Here is a 26,351-nt window from a genome sequence, read left to right on the forward strand (position 1 = left end):
GATGCCGAGGCTGGAAGCAAAAGCATTTCTCTCAAGAGAGAGAGAGAGAGAGAGAGAGAGAGAGAGAGAGAGAGAGAGAGAGAGAGAATTTAAATAAGATAAAGGCATTCTTCAAAACCCATTGTCCAGACCTCTGTAGGCAATATTCTGAATTCCAAATGACTTTCAGCCAAGCCATGTTTGCACCTGGGAACTGTGAGAAGTATTGAAAGCTTCATAAAGGAGATGAAACTTGACCGCAGCAGGAAGTGACTTACAGCCCCGCAGGCTCAGATGTATTGACACAAGGTAGTAGAGTAGGAAATTGTGATTTTCAAAGAGAAGTCAGATCTTGGTTTCTCTTTTATCTTGGTATGATGTGTGTGTCCTTGAATAAAATCCTCTAACCACAGTGCAAACGTGACATTCATGCAACAGGAAACATCAGAATCCCTTGGTTTTGAGGGTCTGGTAGAGAGGAAAGTCAGACTTTCCAATATGACTTGTTCATCATGTGTTAATATGGTTTCCAGAGTCTGGTTTTCCCAGTTCCAGGTGAGATCTATGGGTGACGGCAACAATCAAAAATGCTGAAAGACTGAACTACAGCCATCCAGTTACTTGGTGACTGATGCTATGGTTGCTTGTTTTATATTAGTGCATTTCTTTGTGCGCCAATTATCAAAATCCTTTATTCTCTAGCATTTCTTCACTTCATTCATGTTGAAGGGCACTTCTTGCTGTTCTACTTGAATTAGGAATCTGGTGTCCAACAGTAGGTGATTATCCAAAAACAAGTTGATCACAAACTGTAGAGCTAGTGTGTGAACTGTGTCAGAGAAGTCATGACCAACTGGAAAGTTTGATATAATTTTGACAAGCTGATAAATTATTCACCTCAGCCATGAGCTGTCTATACTCCATAGGAAGATATTTTTTGATGTAACATGGTGCAACCTCAGGAAATCCTTGCATTGAGTGAAAACATACCTCATCATCTCCCAGCAGGTGACTTCATAATAAGACTACTGAACTTCCCCACTTGAATCAGGCCTCATAACACTAATTTCTACCACTCCTCTTCTCAGATGCTCTGGCTGAACTGTGCTAAATTTGTTTTTCCATTTCTGTCATCCCAATCCCCCACTGTGAGAGTGACAATCTGAGCTACCCTGAGGGGATAGCACAGGACGACTTTTACGCCATCCCCTGGATTCTACCAGTTACATCTTTGTGCAGCCTGACCTGATATTTATAGAGAGGCAATCAATGGAATAAGTATATATTGATTGAAAAACCTACCACTCACTTTGAACGGACCAGAAGATGCCAACGGAAGACAACTGTAAAGTGTATGTTCCCAGAGAGTTAATAAATATGAAAAAAATAATAGAAACAATTATTTCTTAAGCTCCTTGTACAGGGGCAAGAGCTGTTTCTGTATGAGTGAGATAGACTAAAAATCATGGGTCAAATTCTGGCCCCAAGTACTTGTGGACCTCTCAGGAGCCTTGAAAAGAATCTGGCTTTGTTTTTATCCAAATATTAGTCATTACTAGGTGTGATTTTTTTTTTCAGAACCAGAGATTGAACTTAGGCCCTTGTGCTTGCCAGGGAAGTGCTTATTCTTACTGAGCCATCTCCCCAGCCTCTAGGTGAGATTTTTTTTTAAGGATGGTTTTTGAAAATAAACAAAGTAAGGACACAAAGGAGACGTGGTGGAAAAGCCAAGTCTCACACAGATGGTTTCTAGTGATCATCCACTTTCTCCACCAACCACCGAGAGATCCTAAGAACAGGTGCGAGAGAGGGACTGTGTGAGCCTGCCCTTTTCACAGAGGGACTAGGTTAGGGAGCTGGTGCATCTGGCCCAAGCCCAGCCTTTCCTGCCTCTGCACCCACGGTTCTGCCAAGAAGACCACTGCCACCAAATGTGAAGCAAGGGCAGGCCAACTCAAACACCTTCGTGTCCACCGTGGACAGACACGGTAGGACCACATGGAGCCCATTCTTCTCCAGCAAAGTAGTGATGTGTTCCAGGCAAAAACCCAATCTGGGATGTTTTGGCCCAAAGGGAACATTTATGACCAAATTATACACCTCGGAAAATAAATGAGCTTTCATTTTGGAAGGAAACCTTGCCAGGCTCTTTATTATTTGCACCACAATCATAAAGTTGGTTTTAATCTCTTCACTGGAATGCTGTCGGGTTGGCCAACTGGCAGGCTCCAGTGGTTTGAGTGGGGACCACTTTTCCCTGCAGAGCACATGATGGGAAGCAAAGGGAAGTCCTTGTCCTGAGATATTTCTCAGACTTCATTGTTTTTTATGTTTTTGTCTTTTTTTGGTGTGTTTGTTACACCTTCAAGACAGACTCCTTTCTTCTTTCTTTTTTCTTTTGTTCTCATGTTTAAAACATTCCCATGGCCTTCCAGAAAAGGCTTAGAGTATCCTTTCTAAGTGGATAAAAATCCAGGAGTGAGCCCAAGAAAGTCTAGAATTAATTCCCATTGACTGCATGAAGGGGAATTGGATATTAAAGCTCAGAGAAAACAGAAGGAAAGGGCTATCAAGTGAGCTCTCCTTTTCTACCGTAACAAAGAATCTGGAGCTTGAAACTTGCTGGGAGTCTACTCCTAGGCTTCCTGCCATGGAATAACCTCCTAGACACAAGAGCAAGAGGGTTAGTGTTTCTAGAATGGCCTGGATTTCAAATATATTATACCATTATCAGATACAGTGCTGGGTAGTATGTCCAGACTTAGGGTCTGAAATAGAAAGCTCCCTCTGCCAGCTTTGAGTGATGTGATCAGGTACCTTCAGTTAGGGAACCCTACAGCAGAATCAATTTGCAGAGATTTTCCTACTTGTGATGAAGAAATTTGCATGAAGTCCTTGTGGGCTTATGGCATTTTAAAGAGGCAAGCAGAAAAGATGCTACTAAAAGTGAGCCATAGGTGAGGCCATGGTGCTCATTGACTGGGGGAATCATGGCAGCACAGCTAAGAATGTCATTGGTCAGAGAGCAAGCAAATTCACTTGTAACAAACTTTATTGCACATTAAAATCTTCTGGGATTTACAAAACAAAATAAAACAAAACAAAACTAGTATCTACTTCCTGCCCCAGCACCCTAATTTAAATGGTCCAGTGTGTAACCCAAGTGTCAGATGTATACCAAAGTTTGGTGTGGCCTATAAGCTCCATGAGGGTAAGGACTATTGAATTGGCAGCCCTTCAGCAGAGTACTGGCTCCAAGTGATTTCTAATGTTAAGTGAGTAATTCAAAAAGTCTTGTATCTGCCCATACACCATCAAAATGAGTCCCAGCTAATTAGGGGATTTCAGCTCTAAAATACTTTGGGTGATTTTGGGAGGAATATGGCTCAAGTTTTAGGTTTTCACCGCCCCATCTATCTTATTTTCTTGCTACTCCCTCCTCAAGATGCCCTGAGAATGATTTTATTATGATGATTTCTATCTGGACCACTTTTAATACTCATGACCTGCAGATTTCCAAACTTAAGATTTTGATTGCTTTATATTTTCTATAAATTAGGAACTCACAGCAGGGCTTCTCTGCTCCTGGGTTTATCCCTTACTGTAGCACTTTCATTATTCATTATTTGAGAGTAGATCAACCAGGTAATTCTTTACCAGCCAAGCTCTGGGATAAGGGAGGGTTCTCACTCAGAGTTACATGGATAGCACTTGTTACTGGCTTCTGACACTGAAGGTTTCTATTCCTACTTTCTGCCTCCATCCCATCTCACCCCAGTTCTGGCAGTGGATAAGTCAGCGTTTATTGTAAAAATGTTTATGGAGACTGTCAGTTCTTAACCTTGAAGCTGAACCATGCTGTTTTTATTTCTCCCAGTGATGGAGAGTGTGAAGGACTAATGAAAATGGAGCATGAAGAGATCAAACATGCGTCGTGGAATCTTTGTTCAAGACCTGGAACGGAAGAAATTCCACTTTAGGGAGGGGGTGGAATTCCAGAGAATGGGATCCTCTCTTAGCTGAGCTCAAGGCCTGAGATCATGACCTGGCACGAGAGAAAGCAAGGTGCAGGGAGTGAGGAGTCCAGCCTGAGAGGTGGGAGGCAGAGATCACAAAATGTTCTTTCTCTTTTGAAAAGCCAGAGACATATTTCCTTTGGTCAGAGAGCAAGCAAATTCACTTGTAACAAACTCTATCTTCTGAACTTCTCAAGCTTGCTTTCAAAAGTGAGGATTTTGAAAGAAGCCATTCATAAGTGTGCATAACATGCCATGTTGGAGAACTTTTTGCTTACTGTGTGACTTTTCTGTAGACTACTGGGGAGGGTGAGTATTTGGAGCTGGGATTTGGACTCTTAGTAACTGAATACCTAGGACTTTGGTAAAAAATGAGTTTGGCTCTATCTAAAAAGCCATTTGGGGATAAGTGGGAGAGTCCAAGCTGAAGCCAGCAAATGGCCTTTTCATAGAGCAAGGCATACAAATTTGCTGGAGGAAAGCGAGGCTCTTTTTGCTACATGAGCTTTCCAGTTGGGGCCTGTGCAATTGGTTTGACAAGAACATTTTCTGCATGAGATTCTTGGCAGAATTTGGCCCTATTTATGGCGCCTTTAAACACGCAGGTATGGATGAAACCATTAAACCTCAGTTTTCTGGAAGATCTTCCTGGAGGAATGAGCAACAAGTGTTCAGGGTAGTTGGTGAATCAGTGCTGCTCAGGGATTTATTTTTCCTTTTGGAGTAAGGAATATTTGGCTTGGATGGTGGCTTTTGTATATGTGTTGGTGACACAGATTTCCCTTCTTCTGCTTCATACTGGAGTCATCGCTTTAATCTCCCAGGAGTCTACAAGTGAGATATTGGGAAGTCTGAGATTAAAGCCTACTGATGGATTTGTGTTGTAGGAAGGGTTTCAAGGCTCCAGGGAGCACTCAGTTTTAAAGAGGAGCCATCTCTGAACCATGGTGATAGTCATTTGGATTTGGGGCATCTGAAGGAAACTTGTTCTTCCTCCAGCTCTCTGCGTTGTCTCACATCTGATTTCTCCACACTTCTCTCCTACTCCACTGGGTAATCTCTCCTGTATCTGGCTTATCCGAGGCACCTAGAACCCTCTCAGGTCTCCTTTGACCTGTTACCTCTGAGCTAGAAATATTTATCCCACCCAGCATCGAATGTGGACCACTAATCTTATTACCTGTGGACCTACCTGGTTTATATCCAGACACTCAGTAAGGGATGTCCTCTGGCCTTTCATTTGGGTACTTTCTATTTAGCCAGGGCTGGGGAGACTAGAAGATATTGACCCAAGAGAGAAGCAGAAAGTGAGTCCAGTCTTACTGTTCGTGCTCCATCTTTGGAAATTTTAATCTTGGCACTTCACACATTGTTCTTTAATGTCACATGGCCCAGCGGGCCACCTCCTTCATTTAGGAACCCAGGGGTGTGAGGAACTCCACCCTGCTTCTTGCAGTGTCCCCATCATATAGGAATCCCAGAGCAGTAGGCAGAGGCTGTTCCTAGACCTTGGAGCTCACCTGCTGATTATCAAATAGATTAACTATTTGAGAGCAGTTCATTTCCTGTCAGACATTTCCCTATACTGAAGTGACCCTGACCTCTGCTGGTCATCTTTCCTCATCTTCTCCTGCGTGGAGCAGAGTGTCCCAGGTGTGAGGAATCACCCAAGGACTTGTCAAACTCAGGACTGCTGGGCCTCACCCAGAGACTGATTCTGCAGGGGCCTGCAAGTAAACATTTAAACATATTCCCCAATGATTTGCTGCTCATTTGTGAATACCTGGATTAAGATGATAATAGCATTATCATCAGCTTTCCTGAGATCTTAGCTAAGGAAACAATGACTTACTTCAGATCTCTTAAAACTGTCAATTAAACCAGAAATCAAAATAAAACACAGATATAGATATATACATATATACATATATACATATAAATATGTGTGTATGTATTATATGCACGTGCATGTACTTACTTGTAAATATGCATTTATATATTCAAATATATTCTTCTATATCCATAGGAGATTGTGTATGTGTGTGTGTATAAGAGAGAGAGAAAAAGAAAAAGAGAGAGAGAGAGAGAGAGAGAGAGAGAGAGAGAGAGAGAGAGAGAGATTTGAATTCATGTTTTACCTTGAAAGGTAGAAGAGAGAGAAATGATGGCCTAGGCCAACATGGAGAAAAGGAATTTGGGAAATGGTTAAAATTCTCTTTTTGTGGTTAACAGAGCTGAATGGACTTAAAGAAGTTCACATGAATAAGATATTTTACCTCTTGTGCAGCTGACTTCATAGTTCCATTGCCAATTGTATGTCTTTTTAGCAAGAAATGGGATAAAAATAAATAAAAGTCTAATAAATATATTTATACAATAAAAAGCAGATATAAGGCACAGAAGCAATGCAGAGTAAGGAGGGATTAATTCCATAAAGGACTGAGGAAGACTTCAAAGATGGGCTTAAAATGGGTTCATCTAAACAGGGTTTTAAAGATACAGAGGAGGTTTCAATGTGAACAAGCAAAAACTTACTGGTCTTTCCAATGGTCAAGACAGAGGCAGGCTAACACAAAGGCAACTAGTAACTCTGTATATGTTACAACAAGGCATTCCTTGAGAAAGACAAAGCCCTTCCTTTGGTCTGAAGTTCAGCCTGTACCTACTCTGCCAGACTCCTCTGCACCAGGGACAGATTGTGCAATACACATGACCACCCTAAATGAGATCACAGGGTGTCAGCTGTGCCCATGCTTATGAGACTGTGAGATTCATTAATTCATCATTCCATCCATTTATCCATCCATCCATCCATTCATTTGTCCATCCATCCATTTATCTATCCATTCATCTGTCCATCCATTCATCCATCCATCCTTTCATCTGTCCATTCATCCATCCATCCATTCATCCATGCATCCATTTATCTGTCCATCCATTCGTCCATCCATCCTTCCATCCATCCAAAGGAGATTTAGTGGAGTTTGGATTTGTTGTCAAGATTACTCATAAAAAGAAGGAAAAATGGATGTTTGATACACTCGTAAGAAGCCACAGGGAGCAGCCAAACAAATGCCACAGAGGCAGCCAAGAATGGATGAGGCTGAGAATCCAAAACCTTGCATTTTTTAAAAAAAGAGAATACAAAATAATAATAATTAGAAGATAAGAATGATACAGAATTTCACTAAATAAAATAATATAAATTCAACAGTATTTGTTGTATTACATATTGTCTTCAAATTAGTTGTTTAGATTACCAGATATATGCATGCAAAATTTGAAAAAAAAAGAAAGTTATAAGAAATTAAGAAGAGAGGAAAAAAAGTGAAAAAAAATTAAGCTCCTTTCCATACACCAGCGGAAATCCACAGTACAATTATCCAAGTCATCCTGCTTACGTACATAGATATATCTCTCGCCCACTCCTGTCCTTCTCCTCATCTCAGTAATTTCTTCCCTTTGAACAGATTCATTCCCTTTTCACAGTATCTGTTATACTTTTAAGATTTTATTTACTCTTTGAGCAAAACCCTACATTTTGTGTGAAGGATCATGTGGTCCCTCCTCCTCAATTATTTTCTGAATTATGTTTTATAAAACGTGGTGAGTTCAATCCCAGAACTCACCTTTGCCCTTCTCCTCCCAGGCACTTCTACTGCGACTATCCTCAGGTCCACTTGCATTTCAATAGAGGATCACAGAAATGCAAACAGCTTTAAAACTCAGGTGGCTAAAGCACTGAACCATCAGAAGTTGGGCCTTATGCAAAGCAGAGGCCAACAACTGGCACTCTGGCCCTTCTCTGAGTTCTGACCACTCTTCACACTGGGGCTTTTGGAAGAGGTCACTCTTTCCACAGCTTCTGCCAACACAGGCAGCCTTCTGTGCCCAGCTGGTCCAGCACCCCAAAGTGGGCCAGACTCCACTTGGTCTAATCCCCTGCAGACCTTCTCCTGGGATGCACAGTTTGGATTGGACTTTCACCCTTCCATTTTGTCATCTGTGCAGTGAAGGTGATGATTATTGTTCCCATCTAATCTTGGAGAGCCAGTTGATGGGAATTTTACATGAGAAGTGTTTGAGCAAGGCTGGTGTAAAGAAGACATTTGAAAAGAGTGGAGGAGGTGGAGGTATGGTTATTACTAAGGAAGATATAGCTGGCCTGGAGGGAAGAAACATTGAAGAGAAAGTATAAGGATACAGTGTATTAGGGAAGGCTAATGAGTTGGAATAGTGAAAGAGAGAAAAGAAGAACATTTCTTCCAACGATACTATCCACTTTACAGGTAAGTTCCAGAAAAGTAACAGGCCCCAGGCGAAATACCATATGTATTTTTTCAAACAGGTTATCTAACCCAGAGGCTCTTGCCTGCTAGGGTAATGTTCCAATAACAAAACCTCCAGCTGAAGACTATCCTTTTTTAAAGTAATTCTGTGTACCTTTTATTGTTCATAAACAAAATAACAGTAATAGAGAAGCTTGGCATCTATAAGAGATTGTCTGTGACCTCACCATTTCTGTCTGATTCCCCTTTTATTCTCTTCTGTGCTTTTGGTAGTTAAGTTTAAGTTCCATATCTAAGTAACTTACATAATATAAAGAGTAGTAAATGATGTGAGTACAGTTCAATAAATTTTCATGAGTTAAACATGCCTGTGGACCAGCTTCCAGATTAAGAAATAGATGTGGCCGGTGTCCCAGGAACGTCCCAAGAGTTCCGATATTGTCGCTAACACCCCAGGTCTCTACCGTCAGGACTTTTAACAGCACTGCTTAGCTTTGATTTAGAAGTTTTTATATGTAGACTCTTAAGTCAAATGCATTTTTGTAGCTTTGTTCAGTATTACCTTGGTGCAATGCATTGATGTTTTGAGGGTGGATATAGTTTGTTAATTCTCATTGCTGTGAAGTGATTCGTTCTATGAGTAGGTGTTTGATGTACACATTTTACTTTTACATTTCATTGTCAGTGTCTATTTAGGGCCCTGTCACTGTTGATTTTTAGGAGGTCAGAGGACAAATGTGATTGTCCTAGTCTGCTTGTATCCAAAGCAACCCATGTTTAGGCGCTTTCTGACGTACATGCTCTGTTATCTGTCTCATCTGGCCCACTGAGCACCCTCCTCAGGTTTGCCTGAAGGATTTGTTTGCAGATGTGATGTTTCTTTTGTCTTCTTCCCTCTCAAGTTAGTCATCCTCTGTTTTATGTCATCCTCCTTCTATCTGCCACTTTTGTTCACTGGATACAATTTACCCCACAAAGTCATCCGATTATTGCCCAAGTCAAGCATCCTCAAGCTGAACTGGTAGTTAGATGTTTTCAAAAGAAGATGAGGTCTCTCCCTACCCAACACAGTGGGGAGCTGAGCTGAGAACCAAAACAAGAGTGTGCTACAGCCAGTGTTCTTGGGACAATCCTCCTTCCCCTTTACTGTGGATGAAGGCGACCTTTGGGGGAGGATGGGGAACCCAAAGCAGCTGCAGACCCTCCTCTCCTAGATTTCACCTCCAGGGCAGAACTGAGGAGAACACAGTGCAGTGAAAGCAACACAATATAGCCTGTTTTCTAAGTAGGGGTCTCTCAGCTCAATTTCTCTTTCTGTGAAATAAGGGTGCTCATGTCTACCAAGTGGATGTTATGAAGAGCAGATCTAGCACACAGTGCCTGGCGTGTGTAATAGCTGATATTTTTCCCTGAATATGGCTTTTATTCCCCAAAAATCTTCTATTTACATCTCTAGATCAATTTTTAACCCTTCTTGTTGTGGTTTGTGTCTAGTTGTCCCCCCCAAAGCCTCATGCAGTTGTGGATTGGCTTCTGGAGTGTGTGATTCATTATTGCGGGTATGGGTTCTGCACCTTCCCTGGGGCAGGTCACCTGCATTGGAATGTAAGGAGGGGAGAGAGGCTTGCTAGGAGCTGCAGCTGCTATTCCTCCTTTTGCTTCTTTGCTCTTTGTCACCGCCATGGACAGCTGCTCTGTGCCATGTGCCACTCTGCCTTAGAGCCAGCTAAGTATGAACTGAAATCTCCACTGACTGTGAGCTAAATAAAACTTTCCTTCCTTCATTTTGGGTGTCGGATATTTGTCTCAGCAATGACAGAAGAGTAACTGAGACATTTCTCCATTTTAATTTATGACTGAGGCACCTGATCTTCATATATTATAGCAAAAGGCTCCCTTGTCCTCTGGCTTCTGATTGTATTTTGCCAGTGTTTAACACAGCAAAAGTGAAAAGAACAGGAGCAGGAAGCTGTAGTGCTTTGTGCCCCTTCCAAGGTTCCCTTTTATCCTTCATGCAGGCATACAACTCTCTCCTGGCTCTTGGGGAGTTGTAACCACCCCTTTTCTTTGCCCCTTTATGTCTAGGGGCTTAAGGTCTCCCTGGCCTTCTTCTTCCAGGACTCTGGAGAGCCCTTGATGATTGTTAGCCACTCTGCCCAGAAGTGGGCCAATCCACAAGTCTCCCAGCAACATAAAATAAACATATGTCAAAGATTCCTTTAGTGAGGAAACCAGGAGGATGCTAATGTTAGTTCAGAGCATGATAAAGTAAATTTTTAGACATTAGAAAATTGGTTAATGCCCTGTAAACAGCAGTAAACTTTGAGTTACTGTTTCCACCAGACCAAAAACCATTTTCATTTCTACAAAGTGAAATCTGTAAGTCAATACATAATTTATAACCTGGGTCCTAACAGTAAAATAATAATAATAATAATAATAATAATAATAATAACAAACATACAGTATCCTAGGGAATTAAGTAATCTTGGGCAGCTGAATCATAACTGTCCCCCAGGATGAACTGGTGAAGTTTCAGTAATCTTTTTGTTTCATTTCCAAGTTTGGAATCATTTGATAAAATTAAATTTTGAATAACTACACCACGTTGTATTGGAATTGTTCCCCTAGTTCAGTACCTGACATATGATAAATACCAAGTAGAGTTTGTTAAATGTATCCATGAATGAAACAATCTTAGCCATTTATAGAGAAAGGCAAGCTAAGATATGTCAAGGACCCATAATTTCATTAGCTGCCAATTCTCCAGACCGGGATCAAACTGTTTCCCTGAAAGAGAACAGAACAGCAGTCCAAATAACAATGATCCTGAAAGGCAGGTGGGAAATGGAATTGTCCTGGCGGTTGGTAGCTTTCCTAGGCCATAGCTGGTCTGTGATAGCTCATAATTATTTAGGGTGTCAGTGGGGAGCCCCCTCATAAACTAGAGCCACTAGCTCCTGGAAGCCCACAGCTGTACAGGTGCATCATGAAAGCACAAGGGGGAACTGTTAAGTCTCGGGTCTCAATCTTTGAAAAACTGCCTGTGTAGAGCTGTTAATAAAGAAGCTCATGTAAATGAAGAAGGTAGCAGACAGGGGTTGGAATTTCCCTACAAATTTTCCCCAGTTTTGAGTTAGCAGATAACGGGATAGGAGAAAAGAGATATTCTAGTATTTGAAGATTGCATTCTAAATCTCCCTCCTTTGATTTGATTTGAAGTTTTCAGCATTTGAAGAGGGCTTTTCAAAAGTGCTGTAATGGAATTTCTCCAGAATGAGGAAAATCTTGAGGATTCAGTGATGGACAGAGGTTTTCTGCAACTCCCACCCTAACTTACCCAACAGCATTGGGCATAAGAAATAACTGAGTTCTTGTATCAGCTAGCTTTGGACTTGTGTAACAAACCACTCTGAATTCATTATCTTAAAAGCACAAACCTTTATTATTTCTCGTGATTCTCTGACTTGGCTCTTCTTGTCAAGTTGGCTCAGCTGGGGCTGGACAGTCTGGAATGAACTCCATCTGAGTGACTGGTCATCGCCTGCTGCTTGGTGTGGGACAGATGGCCTTCACTCCACTTGTCAGTCATGCTTCACCGAGTCAGCTCAGGCTTCTTCAGAGATCCCAGAGAGAAAGAAAACAGGCAAATCCCAAAGCGCAAGCACTTTTCAAATCTCTGTTGTCTCCCTTTGGTCATAGTAAGTATCACGGCCAAGCTCAAGGTTTGTGTGGGAGGCAGCTGCCCAAGTCATGGATACTTAAAAGAAGAATTGTGGACATTTTTAGACCTCCCTGCCTCAGGTATAGAGGAGCAGTGATCTAATGAAATTCACACAATGATGAAAGGCCATGCTGGGACCCAGATCTAGGTTCCTAAGTCCTGCTTCAGGCCCTGACAGTTTCATGGGCCCTCTTTTGGGATTCCAAGGATAAGGTCCAGTTCCCTTTAAAAAGTATTTTGGAAGCACTCAGTACATAGCTTCAGTGACAGGTTTAAGTTTAGACTTCAAAAAGACTCCTTCTTAAATGTGAATAATCACTGGCAGGGTTCCAAAGTCCAGCGCACCCCAGGCTTCAGCCTCTGAATCTACATCCCATGCTCTTTGCCTTCTTGGTCTCCCTCCCAAAGCAAAGCACCAGACTTGGCCTGGGACCCAAGAGCCCCCATTTCACATGGGATGATGCAGAGCCACTCAGGAAATGTTCATCTCTTTGAGTTTCCTTGTCCACTGGACATCCTCTCTTGCTGGCAAGGGAAGATTTAGATGGTTGGGTCTGTTAAGCACACTAATGGCTCTCTTAAAATTGGGTCATGGAAAATGAGTCCTCAATAATCACCACTCTGTTTTATTTGCCAGTAATGAAGAAAGCACAAGATGAAAAATCACCATTAATCCATATTGATTAAATGTTTGCTCAGAGTTGACTTGCAGAGGATACTGAATTCTACTGTGGCCAAAGAACAGGGAGTGAAGCCCCCTGGTGGCCACCACTGGCCAGTCCTTTACAGTCCTTGGCAAGGTAGCTCTGACCTCGAATTGAAATACTCAGATGCATTTATCAAAGTGTTCTTTCTAAACAAGTCCACTTCTACCTCCCCTTTGAGAAAAACTCTGGAAAATATAATTTCTCTATCTCCTTTAACATTTTCAGGAATGTTTTAAATGATGAGTGGATTGTTTTTTTTCCAAATTGGCTCTCCACTCTTGTATCTTAGACTTGAAAGAATAATTTGAGCTTTATTTTAGTTAATTCTTTAGTTTAATAGGATAAAAATGAAATGGGCCCTGGAAAGTTACCCCTCTATTTTCCTTGCCAGAAGTGGAGAAAGTACTACTTGAAAAATCACCAGTAATCCAGTTTTAAGATCAAAGCAAGTCACAGAGTATTCAGGATGAACCAGCAAAGTGTTGACTTTCATTTTGTTGGGTGGCCCCAAGAGCCTTCATTAGGAAAGATGCCCGCGGGCGGGTAGCCCCTCCCACACGGCGCCAACTCCCTACACAACTGCAGTAACTTGACAATTCTTCATCTCTTCTGAAGCATTGCCTGAGATCATAAGCAAGGTCACTCCCATGCCCTAAAGTAAACATCCTCATGATACATTCTGCCACCATAATGAGAGATTCCTTAGCCATTAGTCAGACTTTTAGCAGAAAGGCCCATTGGTTCCCAACTGGGACTGCACATGACTGCATTCTTGAAGCATGATGTGCCTATGTCCCTAGTTTCCAGGGTTCCAGGCTTCAGGGTTCCCCAGAGAATTGAGACACATATCTGACCACCCTCAGGAATAGTTCCTGAAGGGACATTACACGGGTGTGCTTGCTGGCACCATTGGAATGTGCTCTGTTCCTGCTCTCCAAAGGGGACTGATCACTGTTATACACAGACATAACAAAAGCATAAGGTGGGCAGCCTTGGCATTCATATATTCAAGATGCCCATTTTCTCCCTGATGGAGCCTGGCTACCTCTTCCCAACACCCCACAGAAAAGCTTTCCCTGCCCCTGCTGCTACTCCCAAAGTGGCAATCTCCACCCCTACTCTTGAGCAACAAGTACAAGTGTGATCCTCAGGAAAACAGATTTTAAGATCTGAAACATTTGATTCATTCTCCTGGTTTCTCTTCCTAGGAGTGCTCACTCCTCAATCATGTGTAAAGATAATCGATGTGCCCTTTATTCTTTTATCTCCCCAAATGGAAAAACTTTTGCTTTTCCTTTGAAATCTCACTAGGGGCATTCTTGAATTTATTTTTAGATGATGGAAGTTTTCCAGACAAAATCGATGCCCAGCACAGATAAAACCCCCACCATGTTTATCGCGGGTCGAAGAAAACAGAGCATTTTAATGTGGAAGGAGCGCAGCCATATGCCTGGGTGCACTACGGTTTCCTTTAATCTGGAAAAAGGAAACAAGCATTGTTGATAATAATGTGCAGATGTCCAGCTCCAAATGAGGACATATTGCTAATTAGCTATATTGTTAGTATGTTTTAAGGAGAGACTGTAGTGATGTTAATTATAATCTCTGTTGTTTGTTGTTCAAAGCCTGTGAGACCAAGTGCATTGCTAATAATATCTTCTTTAATATCTTCAATAGAAGATTCCTGGATTTTTTTTCTTTAGACTCCCACATAAAAGACACATTAGTAATAATGAGGCCTGTACCCTGATCCTAATTAAAACAAAATCTAACAAGGCCCATGGCCATCATTATCATCAACGAGTACTTATTGGGTGCCCTCTGAGCCTGTGGAATTGGAGGCGCAGGGTTCAGAGACTGTAGATCTGACCTGTTCTTTGCCCTCCAGAAATGTGCCAATCAGTCTGCCTCCAAGAAGTCTGCCTAGTTATGTTAATCTGGGGATAGTTACCACAGCCTTTAAAAGAAAAGGTATTATTGGGCATGGTCACACATGCCTATAATCTCAACTATTAGGCTAAGGTAAGAGGATCACAAGTGTCAGGCCAGCCTTGTCTCTGGAATAGTGTATTAGGAGAGGTAGCAGTAGAATGCTCTAAGACAGAGACAGAGACAGACACAGACACAGAGACAGAGACAGAGACAGACACAGAGACAGAGACACACAGACACAGACAGAAGTGGGGAAGGGAAGGGAACTAAAACTATCCTAGACAACCCCAATTTGTTAGAAGCTTTATGTCCTTTCTAGAGGATTAGGAAGCAGCTCTGTCTTCAACAACCCAGTCTTTGGTTGGTGTTCACAGACTAGAGCAGATGGCTACTTGCAGACAAGAGCAACTACCCTTAGCACATTTTTTCCAAATGTGGATCCATTGCCCATTTCCTTGATTTTTCCCCTTCTATGTGATTATCCTAATGTGTCCATGACTTGGCTGTCCAAAGAACCTTTCTTTCTCCCTTGTAGTCACAAACCTATGCCAAATGACCAGCTGGAGGATTCTGGTCATTCTGACCCTGATGTGGCTGCAGTGACCCACCTCTGTCATGTGGACAGCCCAAGTGAGCAGCTCTCACGGTGCAGTGGGTGGAGGCTGAAGACATCTTTGATCTTGGGCCAGTGATGTACTCAATGTGAAGGGAACAAATGACTACATCATCTGAATTTATCGTCTTAGAAGCTGCGTATAGCCTACAAATGAGAAATATTCTTGTTTTCAGTGTATCTCACTAGAGCACTCCCAGAGCTGTTCAGAGTCAGAGGATGAAAGCAAAGGAGGAAGAGAAGACCCCCGCATCATACAGCTTCAGCGCACCTCCCAGCAACCTGCCACCAAGGAAGTGGTAGCCTAGTGAAAAATTCACAACAGGATGACAGAAATCTCTCAGACCAAAAGCTAGTATACAGAGACTTGTGGGGGTTGAACCCACATTTCTATTATTGTCTCATACTTAGGACCACAAGGTGGTTCTGATCATCATGCCTGCTCCATCCTAGCTCTGAAGGGTTGTCATTCCTCAGAAGTCCTTTGCAGGATGAGGACAAACTTCCAGACCCAGCTTCCCCCATCCTGTCCTCTTCAAGTGCCTCACTTGCTTGGTCTTTACTTGATCTTCGCTCAAATATTACTTCCCCAGGAAAATCTTCCTGTTTAATACCAACTTTCAAGGAGTTTTAGAATACCTACTTCAAATGGTTACAATACTTTCTTCTCATCTTTTTCTCTTCCAAGCATCATCTTGGAAAACCCATGGGCTCACTACTCTTACTGCATCAGTCAAGTACAGTGTTTTGTTTGTTCTCAATGCCCCAATTATTCAATCTCTGAGCAGTGGAGGGCTTGAAGTTGTTTCCTGTGTTCTTTCATCAGAACCCTGTTAGTCACTGAAATCACCCTGTCTTTTGGCACAGCAACGTGTCCCAAAATAAGCTCTGCCTTCTCTACCCAAGGTGTGGTTGTGACCACTTGTCTGAAGAGCCTGGTTCCTTTCACTGAGGACAACTCTTTGAAGCTCACTGATGATACTTTAGCACAATTAAAAGAAAATATTATTTTACACAGTGAGCAATAGATTTTCAAGAACATAATGCATAAGTGTTGAAACAATGAATAGGTTCTGTGAACATCTGCTGAGGGTGCAGATGAAGACCTGGAGTAGTGTATTACGGGAGGTAGCAGCAGACAACAGAATTCATTGTTTCACTGCCTTCTCTCATCCGATGCAGGAGTTCAGTCAGTTGGGGACTGGGTTCACTTACAAAGATCAGGGAAACTAAACACATAGTCAAGTACGTAAACAAGGATTTCACTTCTTAAATTGTTTTTATTGATGCATATTTGTTCATACTTGTGGGGTGCACTATGATAAATCAATGCATGTATGCAATATGTAATGAACAAATTAGAGTAGTTAACATCTCTATCTCATCATATCATTTCTATGGGTTGGTGATTTTTAGACTCTTTTGGTTATTTTGAAAAATATATATATATAGCAAATCACTATATAGTTACTCTATTGTGCAATAGCACTAATTCTTCTTATCCAACTCTAAGTTGGTATTCTGTGCACTGTCCTCCATACTCTTCCCATGCTTTAGTGACCCTGTCTTAGTTATTTTTCTCTCGTTGCTGGGACAAACACCCAACACTCAACCTTAGCAAAGGAAAGATTTATTTAGCTCACAGGTACTGGAGGTTTCATAGTTTAAAGTAGCCTGAATTACATAGCAAGACCTTGAGACACTGCCGTCCCATGCTACAGGGTCTGGAAAAAAGCTGGGGCGCTGCCGTGTCCAGGATGATCTGCTTCGTACCTCCAACAGAGGCCACCACATCTGGGGGGAAGCATTAGGGAAGCTCATGCTGTCAGTTTAACTGTTCATGCCTCTCTGGCCCCGTCCCTCAAGCCCCGCCCTGGTCCTCTGGCCCAGTCCCTAGAGCCACATGCTACTCCTCAAGGGCAACTGCCCCATGATTTACATGAGGCTTTATGAGGATGACTAGATACAAACCATAACAGACCCCTATTTCACTTTTGTCTTCATTGACAATTTTTCTTTTTAGGCTTCTGCAAATGGGTAGAAAAAAATATGGAGATAAGTATTTATCTTTCTGTGTTCAGCTTCTTTCACCTAACCTGATATTCTTCAATTCCATACATACAGTATCAAATGATAAAATTTTATGCTTTACGGCCAAGTAATATTTACAAGAAACTTAAACCACATGGAACTGGCATAAAAATAGACACAGGACCTAACCAATACAATAGTATAGAGGACCTGGATCTCTCTCCTCTCTCCTGTCTTCCTCTCTCCCTCTCTGCCTCTCTCTTTTTCTCTTTAATTCGGCCTCTTCACACAGGGTTACACCCTCCTTTGTAATATGTGTTTAAGAGAACATCTCCCTAAATCATCAGCTTGCCCAGCCTGGGGTCAGACTCACAATTATCCTTTCTCAGCCCCTTAGAGTGCTGAGATTAAAGGTGTATGCCACCATGCCTGGCTTTGTCTTTATTTTCATAGCTCTAAACTTAGAATCACAAGAGGAAATATTGCTACTGGTGCTTCAGCGCTGTCAGTGCTAACACTGGTGCTCGTGATAACGGTAAGAGACATTCTAAGGTCACCACTCTAGGACTCATATGATAACTCTACGGTGTTAGCCAGGACCTCGGCTCCTGCATTTTTCTCATCAACCACACTTACGCACAGCTTTTACTTCATGTCTGCCAGCTGCCACATTTGCCCTCCAGCTCTGTAACCTCATTTCATGCAAGAGAAGGAAAAAGAGAGAAAGGCAAAAGACAAAGCTATCTTCTTTTTACCTATTCCAACCAGCAAGAGCTGGGGAGATAGCTCAGTGGTCCACGAGCCTGCCTGGAAAGCACAAAGACCCAGGTTCCATCCCCAGTACCACATGCCCTGGTGGCACCACACTGTGATCACCACTGAAACCGGGTGTGGTGGCGCACAGCTCTAATCCAGTACTGGGGAGAATCACTACAAGTCCAAGCTGCTCAGCGAGACTCTGTACCAAATAAATAAGTAAATAAGTAAACAAATTTTTAAAAATAAAAAAATCAAACAGCACCTTTCACTACTAATCGCTCATTGGGCAGAACTGTATCACATGATCGCCCCCAGCTGCAGTGGATCCTGGGAAATGTAGTTTTAGGGAGTCACTGCCTCTCCTGAGAAAAACATTGTGTTAAAGAAGAAAAAATATATTGGATAACAATATCCACCATAGTAAAATACAAAGGCAAAGTACCAGACTGCAAGTGCATGGTTGTTTTATTACTATTTTAGATAAGAATAAATTGTAAAATAATGAACCTACACACAAAAAAGGAAAGCATCAGTTAGTAGCTGGATAATTTAACCAACCTAGATCTTTTGCCTCTGCAAGTGAGCCATGCTTCAGCATAAACCATATGGTAAATTTAGTTCCTCTGATTCACTCTTCATTGGGAGTTACGGCTCTAAACTTAGTGCCACAGGAGGGCCAGTGGCTACTGGTGCTCTGCTGCAGCATTGCCAGTGTGTCAGCTCATGGGTGGAAGATCAACTCAAAGACACACAGTGGGGAAAAACATTTTCCCAAAGCAAATGAAAGCCTGCTTTACTTCACTTTTCACCCAGGCAACGTGAATTCTACAGCAGCTCAGAAAGACTGGTGATGCTTCTCTTCCTAAATTCCCCGATGTTCTCAAGCTTTTGTCTTCAGAGAAGAGTTTGCCTATCTAAATAAAACACAACCTGCTTAAGTCTTTACTTCATACTGTGCATTTCCTGAGAGTCGTTATGCTGTTAGATTAACTTAAATGCGGCACCTGATGGAAAGCTAGATGACAGCTAGAGTGATTCAGTGATGTCCTCAAGTAGGATTGCTGGGAGGATTCCGCCAGGAAGATGTGCAGTAAGGATTTCCCTTGAGAAAAGATGAAGAAAGGCCTTTTTGAGAAAAGAAGGGAGGGAAAAGAAAATATAAGTAGATACAAGGTAAATAAGATAGTTATACTACTGACTTTTTAAATTCATTTTTAAAAAGTTTGCACTTATGCTGTTGGCTCAGTTATGCATGCCTATATTTGTGATCTCAGCAGCTAATTTGAAGATAACAATGAACAATGTATTAACATGTTAATCTCTTATCATGTTTTGAGATTCTCTATTATTGTTTTTGTTGTTTTTTTCTTTTTTATTAGTTTTATTGAGAAAAAATTGCAATGTGACAGCTTTAAGACAGGTTGGTAGGAGAATTACAACAATTAATTCATGGCATATTATTGTCTTTGTAGTAGTCATTCATAGCACAAGATGCAGACACGATATCCTGTCCAAACACTATTAGAACAGATCTTTTTCCTTATTAAGTTAAGAGAAAGTAGCTATATATCTATCCTATTTTGTATATACAGATACAAAATTGTCCTTCACTTATATCACTTTTTTGTTGTTGTTCAGTTTTGGCAGAGATGGGTATTCAAGTGCAGGGGCTGAAGGTTTGATCCCCGGACCTGCCATGCCGGCCCCACCCCCTTTTCTAAAATACAAAAAAAAAAAAATTATTTTTGCTTTTTCTCTCTTTAAAATAAAAAATTAGAAAGATGTTTTCCTGCACTGTGAGCAAATCAGTCTGTCCTGTCCTGTCCCACATTTGAAATCCAGGTTACCAATAGAATGGCTACTCCCAAATTTTGTTACCTGTTAAATAAAATGAAGTTTCATCCTATGTGGCCCACTGTTAGACATTACCCCCTTATGCTAGGCTTTATAGTTTCTGAAGAGTTTTGGGGTCAAGGAGCCAAGGTTTCCAATCAACTATGCTTTGGAGGAGGTACAAGAGTAATAGAGAGTCAGCGATTGTGATTAGTTTTTTTTATTATTATTATTTCCCATATTCCAACTATTTTGCAAACACTGAGCTGGTGTCTAGGGGCAGGGTGGTTAGGGAGAGATGGAGCAATGCTACAACTGTCTGCATAACTCAAGCCAAAACATACTGGAACCCTGGGCCTCTGACTATTCCCAGCAGAGGCATTGTGGCCTGGATTGCCCGAGCAGTAGCTCTTACTTTACAGTTTTATTGTGTAGGCACAACCCAACTCAAGTTATCTTGACCATCCTGCTGGAAGGGTCAAGATAACAAGACTGTTATTATCTGCTCTGCTTTTCATGGAGAGTCTTTGAGACAGAGAGTTTAAAGAACTGATTTGCTCTAAGATTAAACCAGGATCAGTCTGTGGTGGTGGATTTCTTATTTAAAAAGTCAAGAATCAGATCAAGAAATTAACCAGATTCAATCATTATTTTCTCAGCTATCTGAGCAGGATGTTAAACAGCAGAAAAGATACATTTCCCTACTCTTCTATAATACAACCTTAAGTAGTAGGAAAATTAGATCACCAAAGAAGAAAACAAATAACTCCATTTTTAACCCAGTTAACAGTGTCTGAGTTGTTACAATGAAGTTAGGTCTTGACTTGCAACAATCACTAAGCAATTAGGAAGCAAATACTGGGGCCATTCTGTAGCTTACACTCCTACGGCATGAGCAATACATTGGGATCCTGCTGTCCTCCCTAACACCACTAGGGGGTTAGGTTTAGGGTTAGAGTTGGGTATCCAGAGATAAAAGTGAGAGAACCTGGCCGAGGAGATGGCTCAGTAGAATAAGCACTTGCCTGGCAAGTGCAAGGGCCTGAGTTCAATCCCTCATTAAGTGAGACAACCACTTTAGTCAGTCATCTTCTCTTTGGGGTGTGATAGAGAAGTCTTATTTGAGGTAAGACATAGCCTGCTCTCCTCTTTCTTTCTATGTGTGAACACCAGGACAACTCTCGTACAAGCATGGGCCAGGAGAGGTGGTGGAAAGAGACACTGCAGAGCCTGTGCAGAGAGGGGGCTGGAAAGTCAACAGAGACTCTACCTCTGGCCACATCTGAGCAAAAAAGGGAAAGGCAAGCAAAAACATGAAGAAAATCAGCCAGCTTTCTTCCCAGTCACTGCATGTTTTAAAGAGGAAGCAAACATGTTCTCTGAGTTCTCTCCTTGGCCTCTTCAAATAGTCATGAGATGGTCTGTGTGCATTTCATTGTCAGGCCATTCTTGACCTTGGGTACTCAGAGTCATGAATGTTTTGATACCAGATGTAGCCCCTTCAGCTGGGTCAAAGGGGCTGTCATAGGGACAGGGAGTGCGTGCGGAAAGAGCATGCTGGAATATAATTCCCAAGCCTCCAGACGTGCCCAAGAATAACAAGACCATTAACCACTGACCCAAACGCCACTGAAATTCTATCTCCACATCTCCTCCCATCAGTAAACATGAAAATCTCATCCCTGAAAAGCTGAACAAAGTTGCCAATGAGAGGTTCAGGGAGAACGAGAGAAAGAGGAGAAAGGCTCGGTTGGTGAAGAAGTCCAGCAACGTTCACCCTCTTCAATCATTAGAAAACGACCCCCACCCCCCCCAGTGGCAAGTAAACAGAGATGTTTCACTAGCTGGGAAAATCAATGGCTCTGTACTTTTGTAGGATAAATGCATTAAGTTTCCGAGTGAGCTTTTGTCAGTTTTCTTTGGCTGTCTTTATTTCTTCATCCTCATCTCATTTGTTTCTCCAGATCCTTCACTCTACATCAGCCTCAGTGGCCTTTCTGGTTTTCAGAGTATCAAAGATCATTCCTACCATGTAGGACTATGCTACTTGCTGAAATGCAACCCCTAGATCATTATAAATGTTTCTCTTCTCTTGTTCAGATCTTACCTCAAAAGCAGACTTCTCAGAGAGGCTTTTCCTGATCACCTGTCTAATTTTATTTTATCATCTTCTTCTTTCTCCTGTTCTTAGTCACTAGTCTCTAACCTGAGCTTATGTATGTATGTATGTATGTACGTGTGTATGTATGTATGCATATATTCTCTTATTGTTTATTCCTCCCAACGAGATGTATATTCCACAAGAATAGGTCCCATATTTGTGTTTTTGTTGCTGTTGCTCCTAACCCTATCATGTTGTTGGCATTTGTCAATTAGACTGAATTGACAGTATACGGCCATACCACCCTGAACTTGCCCGATCTCATCTGATCTTGGAAGCTAAGCAGAGTCGGGCCTGGTTAGTACTTGGATGGGAAATAGATGGAATTGACAGAGGATGGATAGTAGGATAGAATGGTGGGTGGACACAGATGGTTAGTCAGAAGGATGAATGGATGTTTGATGGACATGATACATGCATGGATGGACATGGGTAGATAGACAGTTGGATGGATAAATGAGTATAAGTAATAATTTTACTTTGTATGTTATCCAGTTTGGCAGGATCTTTTGCTCCACTTCCCATATAAAAGAAACCAAACCAGACAAAAGGACTATAACTGAAGTTAGGTATGAGTTGAAAGTATGAAAAAGAAATTATTACTTGCCAGGCATGGTGGTACATGCCTGTAAATCCCAGCACTTGGAACGTTCAGACAGGAGAATCACTGTGAGTTTAAGGCAAGTCTGGGTTACATAGTAAAATCAAGGCCAGCCTAAATTGCATATTAAAACCCTCTCTCAAAAAAAAAAATTGAAAATTATGACCTGCTTCTAGCTTTAAATGAGTACCTATTCTCTTTAAAAATAGCTCTTTTTGTTTTTATGTACATTGATGCTTCACAAATAAGTCTATAGCTTATTAAGTCTCAGAAAATTCCTAACAGGCAGGCTGAGAGAAGTTTCTTGATGATTTGGCTTTTTAAAGATTGAAAGCTAAAGCGTGTGGTAGCAGAATGAGTTGGAAATACTGTGCTGGTTTAACTCCAGCCACTGGATTTTTTTCTTCCTCCTGAATTTAATATACTTTTATTTATTTATTTATTTATTTATTTTAAAATATATTTAGTACAGGGTCTACAGGGTCCCACTACATAGATCGGACTCATAGTAATCCTCCTGTTTACAGCCTCCCAAGTGCTGGGATTAGAGTCTCAATTGCTGCGGCAGCACGCCCTGGAGGCGGGGCCAGCAAGACAGGCCCAGGGATCAAACCCCAGGCCTCTGCATCTACCTAAGTAGGCGCTTTAATCCACTGAGCTATCTGGCAAGTCTAATGTATTGTTAGGTGTGGCATTTTAAATCATGTGCCTTCTAGTTATTTGTTTGTGTATTTGTTTTAGGATAACCGTAACCTGGAAGGTGACTCCATGGCAGAAACCAGCCTTCCTCTCTCCAAAGAAGTACCAGAGGAGCCCCTTGACCACCAAGCCACACATCAGCCCTTTCCCAGACAGCGATTCCCACAAGAAACTGGGCACCCTTCCTTGCAAAGAGATGGCCCAAGATCCTTTCTCCTGGACTTGCCAAACTTTCCAGATCTTTCCAAAGCCGATATCAATGGGCAGAATCCAAATATCCAGGTAATTTTTGGCAGCCCAAAGGTGGAAGGAATTGAAACAGTCCGTCTTTTGTTTCCTGATCCAGTTTCAGTGGAAACTTCTGCCTTCCTTCGCTTTCTTTCTTAGCCTTTCGATAATTCCCGCTTCTGATCTTCTTACCACCTTTAGAACAGTGCTGTCTTTTTCCTCTATGGCACTCCTGGTTTGGGGGTGCACCATTATTTTATTTTAGAAGCCACTCAAAAAATAAAAAACAACACATATGGCACAGCAAGGATTATAAAATGTATCCTGATTTCAGAGACAAAACAAATAGTGCACCCTGAAATCAATAAGATGTGCTCTGGGAAGGGCCAGTCAGGCCTGTGAATACACTAGGCAGGTCGTGCTAGGGTTTCAAAGCCCTCAGGAAGGTACTTCCTCCCTGTGCATCTAGTTACCTTCCACCTAAATCCCCTCAGGAAGGGAATCATCTTCAGAGTTGCCCTAAAGTGTGAGTGACCAACTAAAAAATAATTAATGGAAGGAGGGGAGGGGAGAATGGATGCTCAAAAAAAAAAAAAAAAACAGGTGAATATTTTCTGCTAAAATGAAAGTGGATGAAACAGAGAGAAATAGAGGTAGGGGAAAGAGTCCCTGGAACTGAAAATAAGAACACTCCTCTGCACCAAAATAGGCCTATTGGCTTCGCAAAGTATTTGTTGACCTGATCTGATTGTCCAGATGCCCTCAGAAAGGAGGCGAAGCAACAGCATTTTCCCAATGCCACAAATAATGCAGCAGGCATCCTGAAAACTACCTTTTGGTTCACCCAAGGTCACATGGCTAGGAAACAGTCATTGTCAGGCTCAAATCCAGGCTCTCAGACTCCCAAGAACACTCAGCCCCCAATCCATTCATTACAAGCAGATTCATTTGGAATGTTGCCCTCACCTCCCTGTTTCTTCCCATAGATGATCGTCCTGATGGCAGAGGGAGGTGCAGCCTCCTGAGCTGTCTTGCCCCTGTGGAGCTCCAGTCCTCATGTACCTGCTTCCATGCTTCTAGTTTTGTTCTTGATTCTTTTCATTTGTAAACATAGCTTATCCTTGTTCTTCCTCTCTGCCCTAGATGCCACTTAGCATAGAGGGCTGAAATCTCCTAACTTGGTCCCAGAGTAGTCAGTCCTTTTGGTTTGGTTTGGTTTTATTCTGTACAGGATCTCACTATACAACTCACACTCATAGTGATCCTCATGTTTCCAGCCTCTCCAGCGCTGGGATTCTAGGCGTGGGCCACCACGCCCAGTCTCAGTGGCCGGCTCAGAAGCTCACTGCTGAGTGGGGCTTTTGAAAGGGATTCTCTGGAGGACAAGGAAGGATGAGGGACAGAGCCAGCTATTGGAGGTCTCATATTTTTCTGGACTCACCTTTGGATACCAAAAACCACCATAACTCCCAAGAGTCAAGGCATCCTCCAGATTCAAAACTCCTGGTTACTGACAGATGGGATCTGAAGCTAATGCAGCTCTATCATAGATACTGTTAAACCCAAAAGTTCGTGAAGTCTAGGCTGACACCTTCCATTTGCCTGACTGAGTTATTCGCTTTCACTTTAGGCTATCCCTGCGTCTGTTAACCCTCTGCGAGGTGTATGGGGGGAGGCAGTCCAGCCATCACTGCATTGATCTGATGATTTCTTGGCTCTAAAACCTGAGTTCCATTTCTGGCCTTCTGATTCTAGAAGGCCACAAAAGGTGAGCACTGGCCATTTTGAAAGATGTTTGAAGAAAGAAGGAGGCAGCTGCTGTCGCTGGGATCCCAGCCCTGTGTCTGTGTGCAAGTGTGAGCACACAGTGCCAGCCACTGCAGCCTATGCCCCGCTGCACTTGAGTAACCCCACTCCCTGGTGGTCCTTTAAAATGTGAGGTGCTTTCTACAAGGAGGGTGATGGCTTCCGTGCTGGCAGCCCTCACTCCTTCCGTAGAGCAATCCTCTTTTGTTGAAATTCACTGGTTTGACACAGGGCAGATTCAGCCAAGCAGAGAGCCTGGCTGGTCACTGTGGGCCCTGTCAAAGCTTCTTCTCTCCCTGGGTAGTCGAGTGAAGACAGGTGAGGGGGGGGTATGGCGGGTGGGGGCTTCCGCTGCCAAGGCCCCTGGCCTCATCTGCTGTCTTCCCTGGCAACCTCCTCCCTTTCTCCTGGCTAGGCCTAAGCAGTTGACCAGGCATGGAGACCCCTTTCTCTGAAGCTCACCCCTTCTCAAGCTCTGGCAGTGTCTCCCACACTCTGGGGCTGTCTTCAGTCCTTCCCATGAAAACAGCTTGTGCCTCTCCAAAGTCGAAGTTCCTGTGAAGCTGGCATCTGTTTGGCTTCTTGCCTTTTATTTTCATTTTTTGTTTTATATTATTTTTCGCTTCTTGCCTTTTAGGTTGGAAAATCCTTCCAAAATCCCCAACATTTGCTTCTGGAGAGCATTTTAGCCCCCACAAGTCAGGCAGCCTCTTCCCCAAGTGAATCATATTCTCCGTTTTAAGAATGGCCTCTAGCTGTGGAAGTGAATGGGAGAAAAAAAAAAAGCAATAATTCATAAAACAGAAATGGCCTCAAACTCCTAAACTGAATTTTATCTCCATGTTATACTTAAAACAACACAAGAAATTGAATTGTTTAAAAAGAAGAAAGAAGAAGAAGAAGAAGAAGAAGAAGAAGAAGAAGAAGAAGAAGAAGAAGAAGAAGAAGAAGAAGAAGAAGAAGAAGAAGAAGA

The 26,351-nt window shown here is 42.2% G+C and overlaps 1 protein-coding gene across 1 annotated transcript in view; it reads left to right on the forward strand.

Moving 5' to 3' along the window:
* Ism1 (isthmin 1) overlaps positions 1–26,351 on the forward strand; it is a 79,203-nt gene that overhangs the window by 29,103 nt on the left and 23,749 nt on the right. The window contains exon 2 of the mRNA XM_004634307.2: positions 23,387–23,626. Coding sequence (XP_004634364.1) covers positions 23,387–23,626 — 240 coding nt within the window. The remainder of the gene's footprint in view (positions 1–23,386; positions 23,627–26,351) is intronic.

This window comes from Octodon degus, unplaced genomic scaffold (genome assembly GCF_000260255.1).
Source record: "Octodon degus isolate 3935 unplaced genomic scaffold, OctDeg1.0 scaffold00060, whole genome shotgun sequence".
Classification (NCBI taxonomy): domain Eukaryota; kingdom Metazoa; phylum Chordata; class Mammalia; order Rodentia; family Octodontidae; genus Octodon; species Octodon degus.